Raw genomic sequence first — 17,545 nt, forward strand, 5'->3', positions numbered from 1 at the left:
CTGGTTTACTAAAGGAAACTGAAGTTTCAGGAGTAAGCTTTCTAGACTTCTACACATTTGTTACTTTTCTTCACGAAGTTTTGTTTACTTACAGAGCAACATCATTTCCAATACAGTTCAATTCAAAACATAAGGATGGTAAGATTATAAATATTCTAATTCCCCTTTATATAATACATAAAATGTAACTCCAACTGCACATCTTTCTTCAAATGAACTGTGTTTGAACCAGGCTGTTTTAGTCCACTTGTCTTGTCATTTTCTGAAGTAGTACATATTCTTCCTTTATACACAGGATCTAGAATGTCCCATCTCATCTGTTCCCTATATACCGTTCTAATATATATTTTAATATGTATATTAGAATACATATATGTTTTTATAATATGTATACCAAAACATTATAATTATTCTATTGTAAAATATACATTCTAATACGTGTAATATTAGAATATATATATATACACTCAAGTCATCTTCTAGCTTTGTATAATAATTAAAATCTTATCTAACTCTAAAAAAGAGACTGAGTTTAAAACAAAGGTTCTCTTTCAATAATGTAAAAAGCCAAAAAATCCTGAAACTCTGAGGATTCTGAAACAAAGGCTCAAGCCCTAGTGTGCACACAAAATAGGCAAATGATACTTCTCTGAATCTGCTTGGTCTTAATGCTGTATATAATGGGGTTCATGAATGGAGGAAAGAGAAAGTAGACATAGCTCATGGTAACATGGACCACATGTGGTGCATGCTTCCCAAGCCTGTGGATGAAAGTCAGGCCAATCACGGTGATATAAAAGACTAGGACACAGCTAATGTGGGAGATACAAGTGTTGAGGGCCTTAGCGCGTTCCTCTCCAGAGGCAATGCCCACAACTGTCTTAAGGATTAGGATATAAGAGAAGAGGATAATCAGAGCATCTAGGAAGAAAGTCAGTGCAACCAGAATAACTGGATATACACGATTAAATGTAATATCAGCACAGGCGAGTTTCATGACATCTTGGTGGAGGCAAAAGGCATGGGAAAGAACATGGGAACGGCAATATGGAAACCAATAGAGTGACAGAATTGGGGGTACAATGGACACAAAGCCCCTCATCAGTACCCCTAGTCCTACTTTCATTATCCGGGAATTGGTAAGAATGGAGTTGTACCTCAGAGGAATGCAGATGGCAATGAAACGATCATAGGCCATGGCAAACAAGACACCTGATTCCACAATGGCCAGTGAGTGAATGAAGTAGGACTGAGTGAAACAGGCACCCTGGGCAATTTCCCTCTGGTGCAGCAACAGAACACTCAGGACTGTGGGCATTGTAGTTAGTGTCATTCCAAGGTCTGTACCTGCTAGCATAGCCAGGAAGTAGTACATGGGCTCGTGAAGACTGTGGTCATTCCAAATAATGAAGAGAAGTGTGCTATTGCCAAAAAGGATGGAGAGGTAGACAATAAAGAAGAGAATAGAGATCCAATGGTGAATAGCCTCTGAGCCCAGGAAGCCAGTCAGCAAGAAAGGAGCAACACTGTTGTTGGACCACATGGTAGATTTTTCAGGAGGAGAAGAGCTTTTTCAGGGGCTATGACCTCTAAATATGAAGTATTCTTTCCTTCTCTCCATCTTCTTGTAGCACATCTTCAGGCCATTTTTCACCTCAAAACTTGCTTACAAGCTGAGGATTATCTCAGCTTTAACAGTAAGTTTGTATTCACAAAGCCTTTGCCTAGAATAACAAATAACATTAAAACTAATCATGTTAGTAATCTCAATAATTTACTCGTCAGTATCCAACTTTTATTCTCTCTATCACGCATCTTGTGTTTCGATGACACATCTTACTCCTAGTTCCCAAAATCATTCCTTTGGCTCTATTTCATTCTTTTCACTCTTTTATTCCTCCTCATATTATGTTTCACGTAGGCTGTTTTTCTTTCCATTTGGGCCAGTTCAGATTTTCTCTCTTGAAACCAATCAGATACCTGTCTCACTGATTAATCACTGAGGAAAACGATTAATCAATAGAAATGAGTCTATGACCATGAAATTTTTGAGAAATGCAGTTACCAATATTTACCTTTGAAGTAGACCATGAAGAGTGAGATGACTCACATGAGAGTCTAGAGAAATCAGCACAAGTGGGCAGAGTCAGTCAACCCATCTTAGAAAGGTGTGACTATTCAGTGGACTTGGGACTCTGGAAATTTTCTGTGTTGCAAAAGATGTGAGACCTGCAACACGAGAGGCAAGCTTCAAAATAGGAAGAGAGACAGGATTTGAGAGCTCCTGGAAATATTTTAAGGAAGGGGGACTCCTAGATCAAAAGTCTCCTCAAAAGCCAGGAGACTAATACTCATACTGAGCCACAGATTAAAAACAAACAAAAGCATGAGTCTCTGAATGGCAAAAGCAATATCAGAAATTAATGATTGAATGCATAAACTTCACACAGACCATTCTAGGGAGAAGATAAGGACTCCTAGAAGGAAAAAGATGATGACTATATTGCTGGTGAAGATAATCATATAGACCTACTAATATTTATGAATCTAGAAAACCAATATCCAGAAAATTAAGAATGGATTTTATGGGGAACTTTGAAATATAGCTTATGTATAATTACACTCTTATCAAATCAAGTTAGCTTTGTTTGCATACAACTAAGAAATTTTGTGGCAAGTTGATGACAATAGCAATTAAAGAGAACCACAAGAGAAACGTTAGTTTCTCCCAAATTCAATTGAATCTATACGTGGCCAGGGTCTTTTTAAATATTGTTTCCTCTTATAAATATCACTACTGATATCTCTGAAGAGGAATTCAGGAAGAATGTGGTGATAGCAATCTTTGTACCACCTCCATTTCATAAAAACCTATAAAAACAAGAATAGATGTTTTTCTTTGAGAATTTGGCACATGGTACTATCTCTAATAGTGAGCAGTGGATGGTGGGGGGAGATAGATGGAGGAAAGGTGAATGTGCTGTGGAAATGACCACCACTTCAGGGGAATACTGTCAATGACAGAAAAGTCAATCTGGGCAATGAAGTAGCAGATACTCTGTTGATGTGGGTACTGATAAGTTTGCCAACCAACTTGATCTACCTTGACAACACTTATCTACCTCTACACAGCAGCGATGTGTATATTATCATAAATCATAATTCCCACCTGCTCCATCCCCTTAGCCCTCCAACATTGCCTTTCTAATAAAATTGTAGAATGGAGAGATAGAGAATGGAATAAGGCCACAACTTTTTTATGGTATCGGGACAAATGACCTATTTGGACCAGCTGTTACCCAGAAAGTGGACCAGAGGAAGGAAGTAGGAGAAAATCCAAACTTGCTTAGACTATATGGTGTTGTAAAAGTCTAAACTATGACTATTGGATTTCAAATGAGTTTTGGAATTTGAGCTGAGCAGGGTTTAGGTACCCAAACTGTGTGGTAACCCCTTTGGGAATAGTTATTACAATGTATCAATATTTTTTGATTGACCACAGTTAAAAGAATACCTTATTCATTATCTGAAGTACCTAGCAGCAGCCACATTGGCATTTAATTATGGTAAATTTGGCAGTGCAGGAACTGTTCACATTTCTCAAATGTGCCAGGGGGAATAGCTGCCCGGTTTAGGGAGTCTCTTAATGTGTGGTGTATGACATTAGTGACAGTGGTAACTTCAGTGGAATTTCTCATCCGCATCAGGCAAGCCTAGAGGCTCCATCAGAGATGCAGAGAGGACTGGAATTCACTATCCTCTCACCCCTCTCTAAGGTCTTCTTTGGGCTGATTCTCTGAAAATAGCTAATGCTGACTTCTCAATAATTTCCAAGTCATATAGACACATCATTCAGTGTTTGTTCAACTTGTCCTGCTGACTAGAGGCTGGGTAACTGTTCTAGAAATCAGTTAGAAAAACATAAGAAGTTGAAAAGAGAAGAGAGCACATTAGGATCATGTTGAGAAAATGGGAATATCTTCTCCTTACTTCTGGATAATCTGCAAGCACCTCATACAATCAGTGTCTCTTGATTCCATTCCCTTCACGCATACCTAGTGTCTGAGAATTCCTGCTCCTTTAGAATAAATTACTGATGATTGGAATAATAGGAAGCCATAGGCTGAAGACGACAATCTGAAAGATCTCAGCTATTAAGTGATTGTTTAAATCTTACCTTAGGTACAAGTTAAGATGAGAAAATAGATACGGGGAGAAAAGCTGCGAACCTAGGAAAACTTCTATTTTAGGATAGAAAGAAGATCTCAAAGGAGATAGACAAAGAAGTGGGCAGAAATATAAGAGGATAGCAAAGATGATCTGTAATTACAAAAGCAGCTGGAAAAGAAATTTTATAGAAGTAGATATTGTTGTAATTTAATAGTGAAAAACGTCAAAGAATCGCCAAGTAAGATGAAAATGGAAAATATCCATTATTTTTCTCAAATAAGTCTTTGGTGATCTTCACAATTTTAATAGAACAGTAGGAATAGATGTCTAATGATTGTGAAATGGAAAGTGAATAAATAACAAGAAAGTAAAAACAATACACTATTTACATCCTTCGGATGAGAAAACTGAGCCTTCAAGAAGTTAACTAATTTGTCCATGGTACAAATATGTGGTATATAGCAATTCAAATACAGTCTTATCTGCCCCCAAGTTCATGTTCTCAATGAACATCCATTGAATATAAATGTAGTTCTCCTTCCAAGCTTGCCTTTCCATATGGTATCCCCTTTCTTGAATTCTTCATTTCATTAAAAAAATAAAAAAGACAAGACAAATGCTTTCTCATCCTTTACAGAAGAACTACATAAGCCATGTAGAAAAGTTACTCTTAGACATCCTTGCTGCATTTGAATCCCTAGGTTTCCTTACGTGAGCCACAGCTCTCTCTTTGTGGTTCCTGAGGATGATCTGAGGATTGGTTTGTTGTTGTTTCCTCCAGTATGTGTTCAGAGTCCTGATGAGAGGTATATTTGTTAAAGAAACAACTCCCAAAGGAGTCATTCTAGCTCATTTCCACATAGGCTATTTGGGAATACCAAATAATCCTCTTTTCTTCTCCCATCTGACAAAGATCTGGGCCATTGAAGTTGGTCCTCAGACCCTCCATTTATTCTCTGGACGGAGAATCTCTGAGAGAAGCAGTGTCTCTAAGGTCAGATGTAGCACGGCCTAAGTCACTCTCAAGTGTTCTATGGGTCATAGAATGGGAAGATCAGTCACTTTTTCTTCTTAAATGTTGGCATTTGGGAAACAATATTCCATTCCTCTTTTTTAAAACTATTCATGAATTATATTCTCACATGCCATAGTATTTTTAGGAATAACCATCTGCAGACGCCATCCGATCCAACTCTTTACCAAATCCTTCAGCCACCACCTAACAATTTGATCAGACATCGATTTGCTGTTTCCATTGATTGGAAAATCCTACCATATGAAGTAATCCATTCCAATTTTTGACTATATATTATATATATGTGTGTGTTATAAATATATATTTAAATATAAATCTACTTCTTTGAAATATCTACCTTTTATTCCTAGTACTTATCTCCATGATCCAATTGATAAGGTCTAAATAACCAATTCATATATTATGTCTAAATATTATGAAGACATCTACATTTAATACTTTTGAGACTTCTTTCTTGATTGTTGATCATCCACTAGGACATTAATTGTTTATCACATAATGATTCTTACTTCTGATTAATCTCCTATCATCCTACTCCTAACTGGACATAATAATCCAGATGTTGTCAGATCAGTCTCATTCTGAAAATCTCTTCCACTGGATCACATGCTCACCTTCTGTTTAAGCAGTCTGTGAATGTGCAGCTCTAAAACTATGTATCCAAAACCCTCGTCTCAAGACACATTTCAGAATTCAGTCTTTCAGATTTAAAAAAAGGAATAATATGCATATTCTATACACTGTATATGGCACTCCCAGCAGCTTACACCCTGTAACACCCTATAAACTATTACCTGTTTATCTTAAGGGGATAAAAAATATCTTCTCAATGTTTAGGTCAGATTTTGCCACAATGCGAATTTAGATCACGTCAGATTTTGCCAATAAACGCATATCATAATTCATTTTGCAGAACCTTTTGGTTTCAGAATTATAATTAAGTGGTTGTAGATTGTTAATAACTTTATTATCAAGTCAATTCACATTAGACATAATAAACTAAAACTTCTGAAAGATTTTTAAAGGAGTTGCATTTTCAGTGCATAGCACAGAGCTTAACACACAGTTGGAGTATTAGTTGAGTGAATGAATGCAGAATCGAACGATCAAGCAGTTGGATTTGTGGTCAAATTGTACATTTGTTACTTTTATTTATAATAAGATTAATAGTTTTAGATTCAGTCCCTTGCTCAAGCATGTCAAATCATGATCTCTCCTTTTCTTTATTGTTTATCATTTATGTATCCCTAACTTTTACATCAACCATATTATGGAAAGAAATACATAACATGATAGGATCAAGAAGCGAGATTTATGGATCTTTTTTCCTTCTGCATGGTTTGGTTGATTAGTGAGGCGTAAGGTAAGATTTTTCAACCACCTGTTATAGAATTTATATTTCTTCATCCTAACTGAAAGACTGCTTTGAAAAATGTTGTGCTGATGTTTAAATACACTAAGTCTACCTATTTCTGTAATCTACCCACACTACTAACTGGTTGGACTAATACCCAGGAAGAGAGTTTTAGTTTCAATAAAGTACTCTACCCAGAAGATACTATACCACAAATTAAATTTATTTTCTTCCTCTCTATGTCAGCTATGTCATCACCATATATGTAGATACAGAAAGTCATAATTGAAATCACTAAGTAGAGCCTCACATATAGGCAGGGTAACTAGGCCTAATGGCCCAGGGACAAGGTTGAAAGATGTTTTAGTGTGTTGAGGATTTGTAAGGGAACCTTCCCTCTGGAGACTATGATGAAAGAAGGAGTTATAGCATCTCTGATCCAACTAGGTTATGGAAGGCAGAATGACTAACCACTGCCTCTGTTGTTGGCAGGTATCTGGGAAGTCTATCTGCCTATCTATCTATCTATCTATCTATCTATCTATCTATCTATCTATCATCTATTGAAGAGCTGATAATATGGAGCATGCAGACTTTGTATCTCCACTGAATAAGATTTTGTGTCAACTAAACACCTTGCTAGGGAATTGTATTCTCCAAGAGTCATTTTGAAATAGTTCTTCTTCAGCACTAGTGGTATCACTTGAAACTCAGCACTCAATCTCTAACCCGAAGTTTGGGGACAACTTCACCAATAAATTTACCTCCTTACAGTCTGCTACCTCCATCTTGGAAACAACTCTGCTTACCCAACAGTGAGAAGCCCTCTTGTACCTCTTCAGGAATGCTCAAATATTGTCAGGTTCCCAACCTACTATGTGCCCAGCAAGCATGCCAATGATGCAAGTCCACTATAGCTTGAATCTCTCATTCCTCTCAGACATAAGTTACAGGTGATCAAATAAACTTTAACTTGGTCCATGCCAGGTAGCTAGAATCTTTCTCACTTGGCATGAGGGAACTTAATAGAGTTTTAGCATGAAGGGCCTTGACTAGTTTAACTGGAGTTTCTTCCATCAAGTTTAATACTGTAAAAGAGGCAACCTATCCCTAAAATTTAACTATCAGAGTGGGATACAATATCACAGTAACTGGTGACAACCATGGGAGTCATAGATTTCTCACAGTTTCTAGTCTTCAAATATGACTTGTAAAGATAGTCTTTCCTCAACCATAAGAATCCTTCACCACGGTCAGCAAATCAAGATGGGAACAACCTGGAGGGGAATTTTCTAGTAAGACACTTATAAATATTAAACCAGATTTTAGCTTTTTGGTTTACATTTGACACTAAAGGCTTGAACATTGCACTCTGGGGCACAGTGCTCCCCCTATATTTCTTATTTATATTATGGAGGAATAATTCAGTTTCACAACTAAATAAGTCTGAAAAAGTTTTAGTACACAGCCATACAGAAAACTTTCCCCAAAAACTATTTCTTAAGTATTGCAACAATTGGATTCTACTCTGCTCCATATTTTCCTATCTGCTCAATATAGAGCTGTATACAGAGGAGGGCAGAGCAAATGTTTCTTGCAAAGAAATCATCAGTTCTAATCCTACTCCCTGAAAATGTCCCTACAATATGTGGAGGTCTTATATTTCCAGTTCTGGAATGATTATAGTTTCTTTTTTCTATGTTGCTCTCCCACATCATTCCCAGTCAAGTGAAAAGTTTTATTCAAATAATCTGAAATGCAAACTTCTTCCCTCCAGGAAGCTAGTCTAGTTTTTTCCTTCAAGGAGTCAGTTTGGGTAGTATAATATTCAAAGTGGGAGAAGGTGGAGAGATATATTTGGGTAAATTGTGGGCATATTGAAGGGAAGGCATGAATAATTTACTCATAATTTTATGGAATTATCTGCTTGTGAGGAATTTATGACTTTATTAGGAAAACACGAAATGAAAATTAGAGGCTCAAGGAGTCCTCAAACTCAGACTAAAAGAGTTCCAGAAGAACATCTAGAAACTTTGGTTTAAAAGTAATTAAGTACATGGGTCCAACCCTGTGGCGTAGTGGTTAAGTTTGGCGTGCTCCGCTTCAGCAGCATGGGTTAGCGAGTTTGGTTCCCGAGCACAGACATACACCACTCGTCAGCCATGCTGTGGCATCCATCCACATATAAAATAGAGGAAGACTGGCACAGATGTTAGCTCAGGGTGACTCTTCCTCAGCAAAAAAAGAAAAGTATACAAATGGCCAATAAGCACATGAAAAGATGATCAAAGTCGTTAGGAAAATGCAAATCAAAACCATGAGGTACCCCTTCACACCTAGTAGGATGGCTATAATCAAAATAACAGAAAACAGTTGTTGGTGAGTATATGGCGAAATTGGAACCCTGTACACTGCTGGCAGGAATGTAAAATGGTGCAGGATCTGTGGAAAACAGTTTGAAAGTTCCTCAAAAAATTAAATGTAAAGTTACTGTACGACCTAGCAGTTCCACTCCTAGGTATATATCCAAAATTATTGAAAGCAAGTACTCAAACTGATACTTTTATGCCAATGTTCATTGCAGCATTATTCACGATAGCCATAATGATGTACACCTGAAATTTATATAATGTTATAAACCAATGTTACCTCAATAAAAAATAAATTAAAAAAAGTAAATTGATCATATAATAAAAATATATATGCCGAGATATTGTAAATACCTTAGATAACACATGAAATGGCAAAAATTGAAAATTAATCTGGAAACAATATAAGAATGAACAATTTCTGATTGTGAGATCAGTTTATTTATAGCTTTATTATCCCTCCCCAATTGAGATTTGTTTATAATAAAATTAATTTCATCATCTACTTTTATATGATAATGTTCCATAGAATTTTATTAATTTACATCCATAATTATCTTCAGTTCCTGCTGAAAAAAGGAATATGGAAAACTTTGAATGTTTTAAATTGTTTAGTATTTAAATCCGTGCCCTCCTGGTAATAAATAGAGCATTACTTACTAAAAGAAAAAAAAAAATCCGCTCTCTCCTTCCCCAGGGGGTTCCTGGCTGCCCCTCCTAACTGGCTTGGGTGGCGCCCCTGGCACCCCACCCTCCCCGGGCCTCTGCGGGCTTCGTCGTACTTGAGGCCTGGTTGGGTTGTGATTAGTACTCTTTGGGGTAAGGTGAAGAAAGTTGCCCCCTACCCTTCCCACCCCTGTCTCCCTGGGTCATCTCCTTCAGGCAAGCTCTGAGGCTTGCCCTCCAGGAGATGGCAGGGCCCCTCCTCTTATGTCCTGTCGCCAGCGGGCGGCGGAGGGGCCTGTGGGCCTCCTGATGATGGGCTACTCAAGTGTGCTCTCTTGGGGACTGGGCTGTCCCTCTGGGCCTTTAGGGAGGAAGTGCTCTTGGGGTGGGATAGGGTAGGCAGCAGACTGGCCAGCCAAAAAAAAAACCACAGAAATAATCCAGTGCCCATCAACAGATTAATAGGTAAACAAAATGTAATATATACATTCAAGAGAATATTATTCAGCCATAACAGGAATGAAGCTCTAATACATGCTACAACATGGTAACCCTTGAAAATATGCTAAATGAAATAAATCAGATACAAAAGAACAAATATTGTATGATTCCACTCACATGAAACATGTAGGGTAGGCAAGTTCATAGAGGCTTAAAGTAGATTAGGGGTTACCAAGGGCTGGGAGGAGGGTAGAATGGGGAGTTATGGATTAATAGTTACAGAGTTTCTGTTTGGGATAATAAAACCTTGGAAATAGCAGTGACGGTTGCACAACGTTGTGAATGTAATTTCACGGAATTGTACACTGAAAAATAGTTAAAATGGCAAGTTTTTCGTGATATATATCATAATACATAAACCATGTATAAACGACAATGAAAATAATGCAGTACACTCATTCTACTTCATTAAATTTATTGTGAAAGTTACAAAAGGAAAGTTTGAGACCAGAAATTATTTAGAGGATAAAACATTGAAAATTTATCATTGTTTCATATGTGTGTGTGCACACACACAAGTACACGTGTGCATAGCAGTATAAAGTCTCAGATCTTAGAGATGATTTGTTGATTTCGCTTTCATAAATGAAAAGGATAATTCATTCAACACGTTCACTTAAAGGAAAGAATTGAGTGTAGACATTTTTCAGATCTATGTGTTTCTATGATTGGGCATCTGTGAAGATATGCCCTAAATCTATAGTAATTTAGGTAAGCCATTATGAAAAAACTTAATTTTCCCATATATTATTGTTGTTTGCTCAGAGAGTAATACAGGTTTTAGTTCTCCATTCCACCTTCATTTTTATATTTGTATCAGATCCTCTGTTTCTAACCCATTGCATCATATCATAATTTATGTATTATCTTGTATCTGGCAGGATTTTTCAGACTGATAATTAGAACTGGCTCTGCTCCAGTGAAAGCTACCCAAGAAGAACCTTGATCTGTCCTGCTTTCTCCTTGGATAGGAGCTTCTTTTGGCGCCATCAGCTTTAGTGTGTTTCTTTTCTCCTGCACATCTAAACTTTCAGCATATTCTGACACATGCCTTCCTGTTACTAGGACTCTTAAGGATCAGATAAAATGAACCACATACTAAACATGATTTCAGTGAATGGCTATTTAATTAATACACTAATGATTTGTTTTAAAAAGCCCAGTCCTACAGCCTGGAATATTTCCTTTGGTTACTTTATTAAATCACAACTTCAGCCTTTGGTCACATTGGCAGGGTCCCAGAACTTTTTAATTTGCTACTATTGTTCTTATTTATAAAATTAATACATAAGCAATAATTGCTTTTCTATTGGTACTACCATCTTAAAATAGCATAAAAACAGAAACTTAGCATTGTCTTTGCTTCTTCCCAACCCCTTCTTCCCTGTAAGAACCTGTGAATCTTATTAAATTTAGATCCTAGATATATCTGCTATCTATCCATTACCTTTCATCTCCACTTTCATAAATTGAACTACTATTGTCTCTTTCTCAAACTACTCCAACATCCTCCTATTGTTTCTTCTGTTTGTCTCCTGCTCCCTCAAATCCATTTTATGCATAACACTGAAGTGATGATTTAAAGACCTCAATGAAATCGTGTTACTTCCTTCAGTAGCTGTCCATGACTGTGGATAGATACTCAAACCCTTACCATGGCCAACAGGGTACTTTGTGATCTGCCCTCCTCTTCCATCTGCAGCTTTTCCTCAAAGTCATCACCCTCTCCAAGTAGCCATGCTGTCTATCTGGATGGCTCCACAATCCATCCCTCTGGAGGCCTCCATACATACTATCTTCTTAGAATATCCTTACTCATATTTTCACAGTTAGTTTCTAATCTTTTGTCCTATCTGACCAGATGGGACGCTTTCTCAGGGAAACTTATCCTTACCTCAAGCCAGAATGTTGCCTCTTTTAGGACCTGCAGTATCAAAGAGCAGTTTCTTCTTTCTGTTTTGTTATTAATCACAGGATTTATTTCAAATTTGGATTTATTTGGTTTTTTGACTTTCCAATTGTTTGAAAAATCAAGAGGGAAATGTCTTTGTTTATTTGATGCTATTATATAATTTTTGCTTACCAAAGTGCCTGTCTCATACCAGTGCCTTAAAAAAATCGACTAAGTAAACGATTGAATATTAGTGTTACTTCCACGAAAACAGGTATATGAGGACTGATTTAAATTCCTTACGCTACTGTAACCACAAAGTAATTGTAACATAGGATATGTGCAAATAAATTATGCAAAAGTACAAGAAAAGATATAAATAAATCTGGAAACAGGAAGGCCTTTGTGAGTATGGCCCCAATATTGCAACAGATAAAGTAAATGATAAAGTTATTTATGTACAACTTTTAAATTATGTATATAGAAAGAGAAAGATGAAACTGGAAAATATTTACAATACAAATAAAACTTTAGGGATAATATACAATGACTCCTACTAATCAATTAGAAAAGAATGAAAATTAGCCAAAAAAATACAATCAGACAAGTCTAAAGTGAGACTTGCAAATAGCTGCAAGAAACTGAAAATTGTTTGTGCTTTCTCGCAATACAAAATAAATTGAATACACAAAAACTACAATATCAGACTATATTTTATCTACCAGATATATCACTAGTGTTTTTCTCATCTATTCAGCATTTAGAAAGAACATTAGATAAAGTGAAACAAATAAATTCATGAAATAAACTAATGGCAAATTCATGAATTCAGGGAGACTCTACTATAGCTTTATAAATGACATTCTATCACTTGAAAAATAAATCTTACTTTGAAATATAGTAGTTTTGAGATATAGTCAAGTTCCATGGTCCTCAATCCACATGCTGTAGTTGATCTTTGTGTGGCCATAAAATGGAGCTGCAATTGCACGTCTTTCCTTATATAGGCTGTACTTGACCCAGGCTGGACATTTAACTTGACCTTTTCTGAAATACTACATGTACTTGTTATCTATATGGAATCTGAATTGTCCTATATTCCTTGCTTATTAGAATATTTGTCTATATCCTTTATCTCCAAATTCTACTTTCCTAGAGTGTGTGTGTCTCTCTCTCTGTCTCTACATATATATATACACATATATATAAACATACATATCTACATATCTAAATCTATTATCTATCTGAGTATATGTATGAATGTATGAATATATGGGTATATATCTATATGTATATTCATATATACATCTATATGATTATACATATCTGTATATTCCTTGCAATATATGTACATGCATGTATTCATTGCATTCCTGCTCAACTTAGCTTGTAACTTTGAGTAATAATTAAAGTCTATATAACTCTGATTAAAGGAAGATTAGGTATAAAACTCAGGTCCCTTCCCATTATGCAACAGATCCAGAAATCCTGGAGTTCTGAAGATTCTTAAATAAAGCCTCAAGCCCTAGTGTGCACAGAAAACAGGCAAATGATGCTTTTCTGAATCTGCTTGGTCTTGATGCTGTATATAATGGGGTTCATGAATGGAGGAAAGAGAAAGTAGACATAGCTCATGGTAACAGGGACCACATGTGGTGCATGCTTCCCAAACCTGTGGATGAAAGTCAGGCTAATCACGGTGATGTAAAAGACTAAGACACAGTTAATGTGGGAGACACAAGTGTTGAAGGCCCTAGCTCGCTGCTCTCCAGAGGCAATGCCCACAACTGTCTTAAGGATTAAGATATAAGAGAAGAGGATAATCAGAGCATCTAGGAAGAAAGTCAGTGCAACCAGAAAAACTGGGTATATCCGATTAAATGTAATATCAGCACAGGCGAGTTTCATGACATCTTGGTGGATGCAAAAGGCATGGGAAAGAACGTGGGAACGGCAATATGGAAACCAATACAGTGGCAGAATTGGGGGCAAAAGGGATAAAAAGCCTCTCATCAGTACTCCAAGTCCTACCTTCATCACCCAATAGTTGGTAAGGATAGAGTTGTACCTTAAAGGGGTGCAGATGGCAATGAAACGGTCATAGGCCATGGCAAGCAAGATACCTGATTCCACAATGGAAAGAGAGTGAATGAAATAAGCTTGCAGTAAGCAGGCTCCGTGGCTCATCTCCCACTGATTCAACCATAAGACACCCATTACAGATGGCATGTTGGTCAATGTCACCATCAGATCTGTGCCTGCTAGCATAGCAAGGAAATAGTACATGGGTTCATGGAGATTGTGGTCATTCTTGATGAGGTAGAGGAGAATGCCATTGCCAAGAAGCACAGAGATGTAAACTGCAAAGAAGGGGATGGAGATCCAGTGATGAACTGCCTCCAGGCCTGGGAAGCCAGTCAGCAAAAAGGGAGCAGCACTAATATTGGACCACATGATATGTCCACAGATGGAGAGCAAATTTATGGAAGCTATGAACCCAGAAATCCAGATTTTTCAGTCTGCACAACTCCTCATGGAAATATATTACAGCAGCCTCAATCACAATCTTTTTACTTAGGATAATTAATAATAATTATGGTTTTGCAACTACTTTCTTGTAGAATAGCATTAGAGATTTCTAGACTGTACTAAGGATGAGGAATCTTGGTCTTATCCTAAGTTATATATAATATTAACTTAGTGGTTAAAATTTTCTCAATTTAAAAAAAAACATTGTTTTTTAAAGTATCAAATCCCTCTATTATATATATGCAGGAAAATGTTTGAAGTAATAATGGTAACAAAAAAGAAGATAAGTATATACAAATGAATGATAATATTGCATAGCTAAACTACCTTTTTGTTAGGTTGTAGTTTTTTTGATACATTTAAACTTTATTTTAATTTTATATTTCACAATTGCAATAGAGACACAGTTTTTTGTTAGAAAGCTTTTCTATGTTGTGTTTTCAAATCGAATGTCAGTAGTTTATGGAATCCTAACAAAAGCTGTAAACCATCTATGGGAAGAAAATGGACAAGAGCAGACGATGTCATATTCAGTCTAAAAGCGTTTACAGTTTTCCTGAAGCCCATCCATGGCTCTCCCATTAGACATTCCAAATCTGCCTTGACACATTTGTTCAAATGAAAGTCTGTGCTATAGATATTGCCTACCCCAGGTGGGATATGTCCTGCTATGCAGGCCTCTGGCAAATCTTCCTATCTTCTTCTCTTGACTGCAACTAACATCAGAGGGGAGAAGAATCTTTCCATATTTCTGTTCCTGATGTTCACTCACGCCACAGTCTTGTTGCTGGAAAGATGACTTGTTTCTGTCTTATTTGAGGACTTAGTCCAGATCCTTCCTTCTCAAAAATTGTTGAAGAGTCAAGGTTAGAGAGATTATGTACGTAGAAATCAGCCCCCCTCCCCCAGAGTTTCACTTTTCAGCCACTTGGGAGACTCTTTGATTTCCTTCCCTTTCTTCTTTTGCTGGGAGGAGCTGGGCCACTTAACCAATGTTGTTAGGTCTTTCATGAATTTCCCTAAGGATGTGTTAGGAAAACTGGAAACTCAAATGCACAGGCGTGGGGATACCAGGATTTCCCCTGTGTGGGGATGCTGCACAGGTATAAGGATGTGACTCCACAATACTCAGCATCCTGACTTAGGAAATCCGTGCATGCCCTCCCATTGTCTATATTAAAGGTTAAAAGGATGCCAGTTACTCTCAGAAGTCATATGTGCCTTTGTTAGTCCTAGCATTTGTGAATTCCAATTGCATTTTTGTCTTTTCTGTTTCTTTGGGGAAATCAATTCTGATCCAAGGAACCTCAATAGATCTGTGAACAGCCATGTGAATGAGGGAAATATTATATTGTGTCTTAAAATTACCTTGTTTATAATTTAGATCATTGTCCGTTTTGTGTCAGGTTCATGGTGATGGACTTATTCTTTTCATTAACAGATCTTAAAAATAGTGGGGAATACAAAGAAAATATTCACTATAAACTTACATAGCATAGTCACTACTGCATAAATGTTAGTGTGCTGGGAAGAACACATAGAAGATGTCTCTGGGATCTGGGGAAACTTCCTAGAAGAAGTGCTGTTTAAGCTGACAATTGAATACTGAGAAAAGTAAGGGATATGATGGCTTTTGGTAGCTTAAGGCATTAATTCTAAGCAGAGAAAAAATCATAAGCAAGCCAAACAAACAAAGAAAAATACATGCACTGGTCATGGGACAAGAGAAAATATGATGACTTCAAACAAAAAGTAGTTTTATATTAAATTTATACTAAAGAATTATAGTGTTGCTAGAACAAGACATGAAAGAAAGCTTGACAGAAAATGAATCTGTGGTAGCTGGTTAAAGGATTCTGGTGCCAATTCCAATGTGTGTGTGTGTGTGTGGGGGGCATTTCCCATACCACCAAGCAATGCCCTGACACCAGCTGGGTGTCCTACAATTCAAGTCAATTCTGACACTATCTACCTGGAGATAACATCAGATTCCACAAGTCAAGAACTTAGTCCTACCAGAATGCGCCCCTACTTCAAATGCCAATTGCAAGCCCAGGTTGTCACCTGTGCTTCTGATCTAATAACTTCAGATTAGAGGTTCCAATGACCTCCTCCTTGGGTTCGATCCATTTGCTAGAGTGGTTCACAGAACTCAGAGAAAGATTTTACTTAATAGATTACCAGTTTTTATTATAGAAGGATATAACTTTGGAACAGCCAGATGGAAGAGATTCGTAGGGCAAGGTATGGGGAAAGGGCACAGAGCTTCCATGCCCTCTCTGAGTATGCCACTCTCCTCAAATATCCACCAACCCAGAAGCTCTCGGAACCCAGTCCTTTTGGGTTTTTATGGAGGTTTCATTACATAGACATGATTGATTAAATTATTGTCCATTGGTGATTAAACTCTACCTCCAGCCCCTCTCCCCTCTCCAGAGGTCGGGAGCTGGTACTGAAAGTTCCAACCCTGTAATCACAAGGTTGGTTTTCCTGGCAGTCAATTCCCATTTTTGAGTGACCTAAGGGTTTTGCAAAACTCATCTCGTTAACATAACAAAAGACACTTTAGTAGCTCTCATCACTTAGGAAATTCTAATGGTTTTGGGAGCCCTGTGCTGGAAACAAGGATAAAGACCAAATATATATTTTTTATTATAAATCACAATATGACACAGGTTATGATTACAAATTACAGGTCTTACAAATCATATATGGAGTTTTGCCTTTACCCTAATGTCAATGAGTATGAAATAAGTGATGGGGTTGATGCTTATGATCAGATAATCATGGTTAAATGTCACTTTGCTATAGTATGAGGACAACATTGGAAAAGAGGTAGAACAAGTAAGAAGACTCAGGATACAGCAATGCACAAGATAAATTGTGTTGGTGTGGATGTGCTGAGGTATTATCAGCAAAGTTGGCTAGAAGTGGATGGAAGAGACAGTCTATGATTTAGAAAGAATAGAGCTTGATGATTGTATGTGGTAGATTAAGGAGATAGAATAGTGAAAGATGACACTGCATTT

General features: G+C 37.1%; 2 protein-coding genes across 2 annotated transcripts; both read right to left on the bottom strand.

Moving 5' to 3' along the window:
• Window positions 1-607: 607 nt before the first annotated feature.
• Window positions 608-1,697, bottom strand: LOC131408742 (olfactory receptor 51B4). Its single transcript, XM_058545785.1, has one exon. It carries the CDS (start codon window positions 1,541-1,543, stop codon window positions 608-610), a length of 936 nt encoding a protein of 311 aa, XP_058401768.1. The 5' UTR covers window positions 1,544-1,697.
• Window positions 1,698-13,505: 11,808 nt separating this feature from the next.
• On the bottom strand, window positions 13,506-14,467 carry LOC131408743 (olfactory receptor 51B2-like). The gene has a single exon (XM_058545786.1). It carries the CDS (start codon window positions 14,439-14,441, stop codon window positions 13,506-13,508), a length of 936 nt encoding a protein of 311 aa, XP_058401769.1. The 5' UTR covers window positions 14,442-14,467.
• Window positions 14,468-17,545: the final 3,078 nt, after the last annotated feature.

This window comes from Diceros bicornis, chromosome 7 (assembly GCF_020826845.1).
Source record: "Diceros bicornis minor isolate mBicDic1 chromosome 7, mDicBic1.mat.cur, whole genome shotgun sequence".
Taxonomy (NCBI): Eukaryota; Metazoa; Chordata; class Mammalia; order Perissodactyla; family Rhinocerotidae; genus Diceros; species Diceros bicornis.

What these genes read in the sequence shown, in the direction of transcription:
- LOC131408742 (XM_058545785.1), bottom strand. Translation starts at nt 1,543, where the DNA reads ATGTGGTCCAACAACAGTGTTGCTCCTTTCTTGCTGACTGGCTTCCTG.
- LOC131408743 (XM_058545786.1), bottom strand. Translation starts at nt 14,441, where the DNA reads ATGTGGTCCAATATTAGTGCTGCTCCCTTTTTGCTGACTGGCTTCCCA.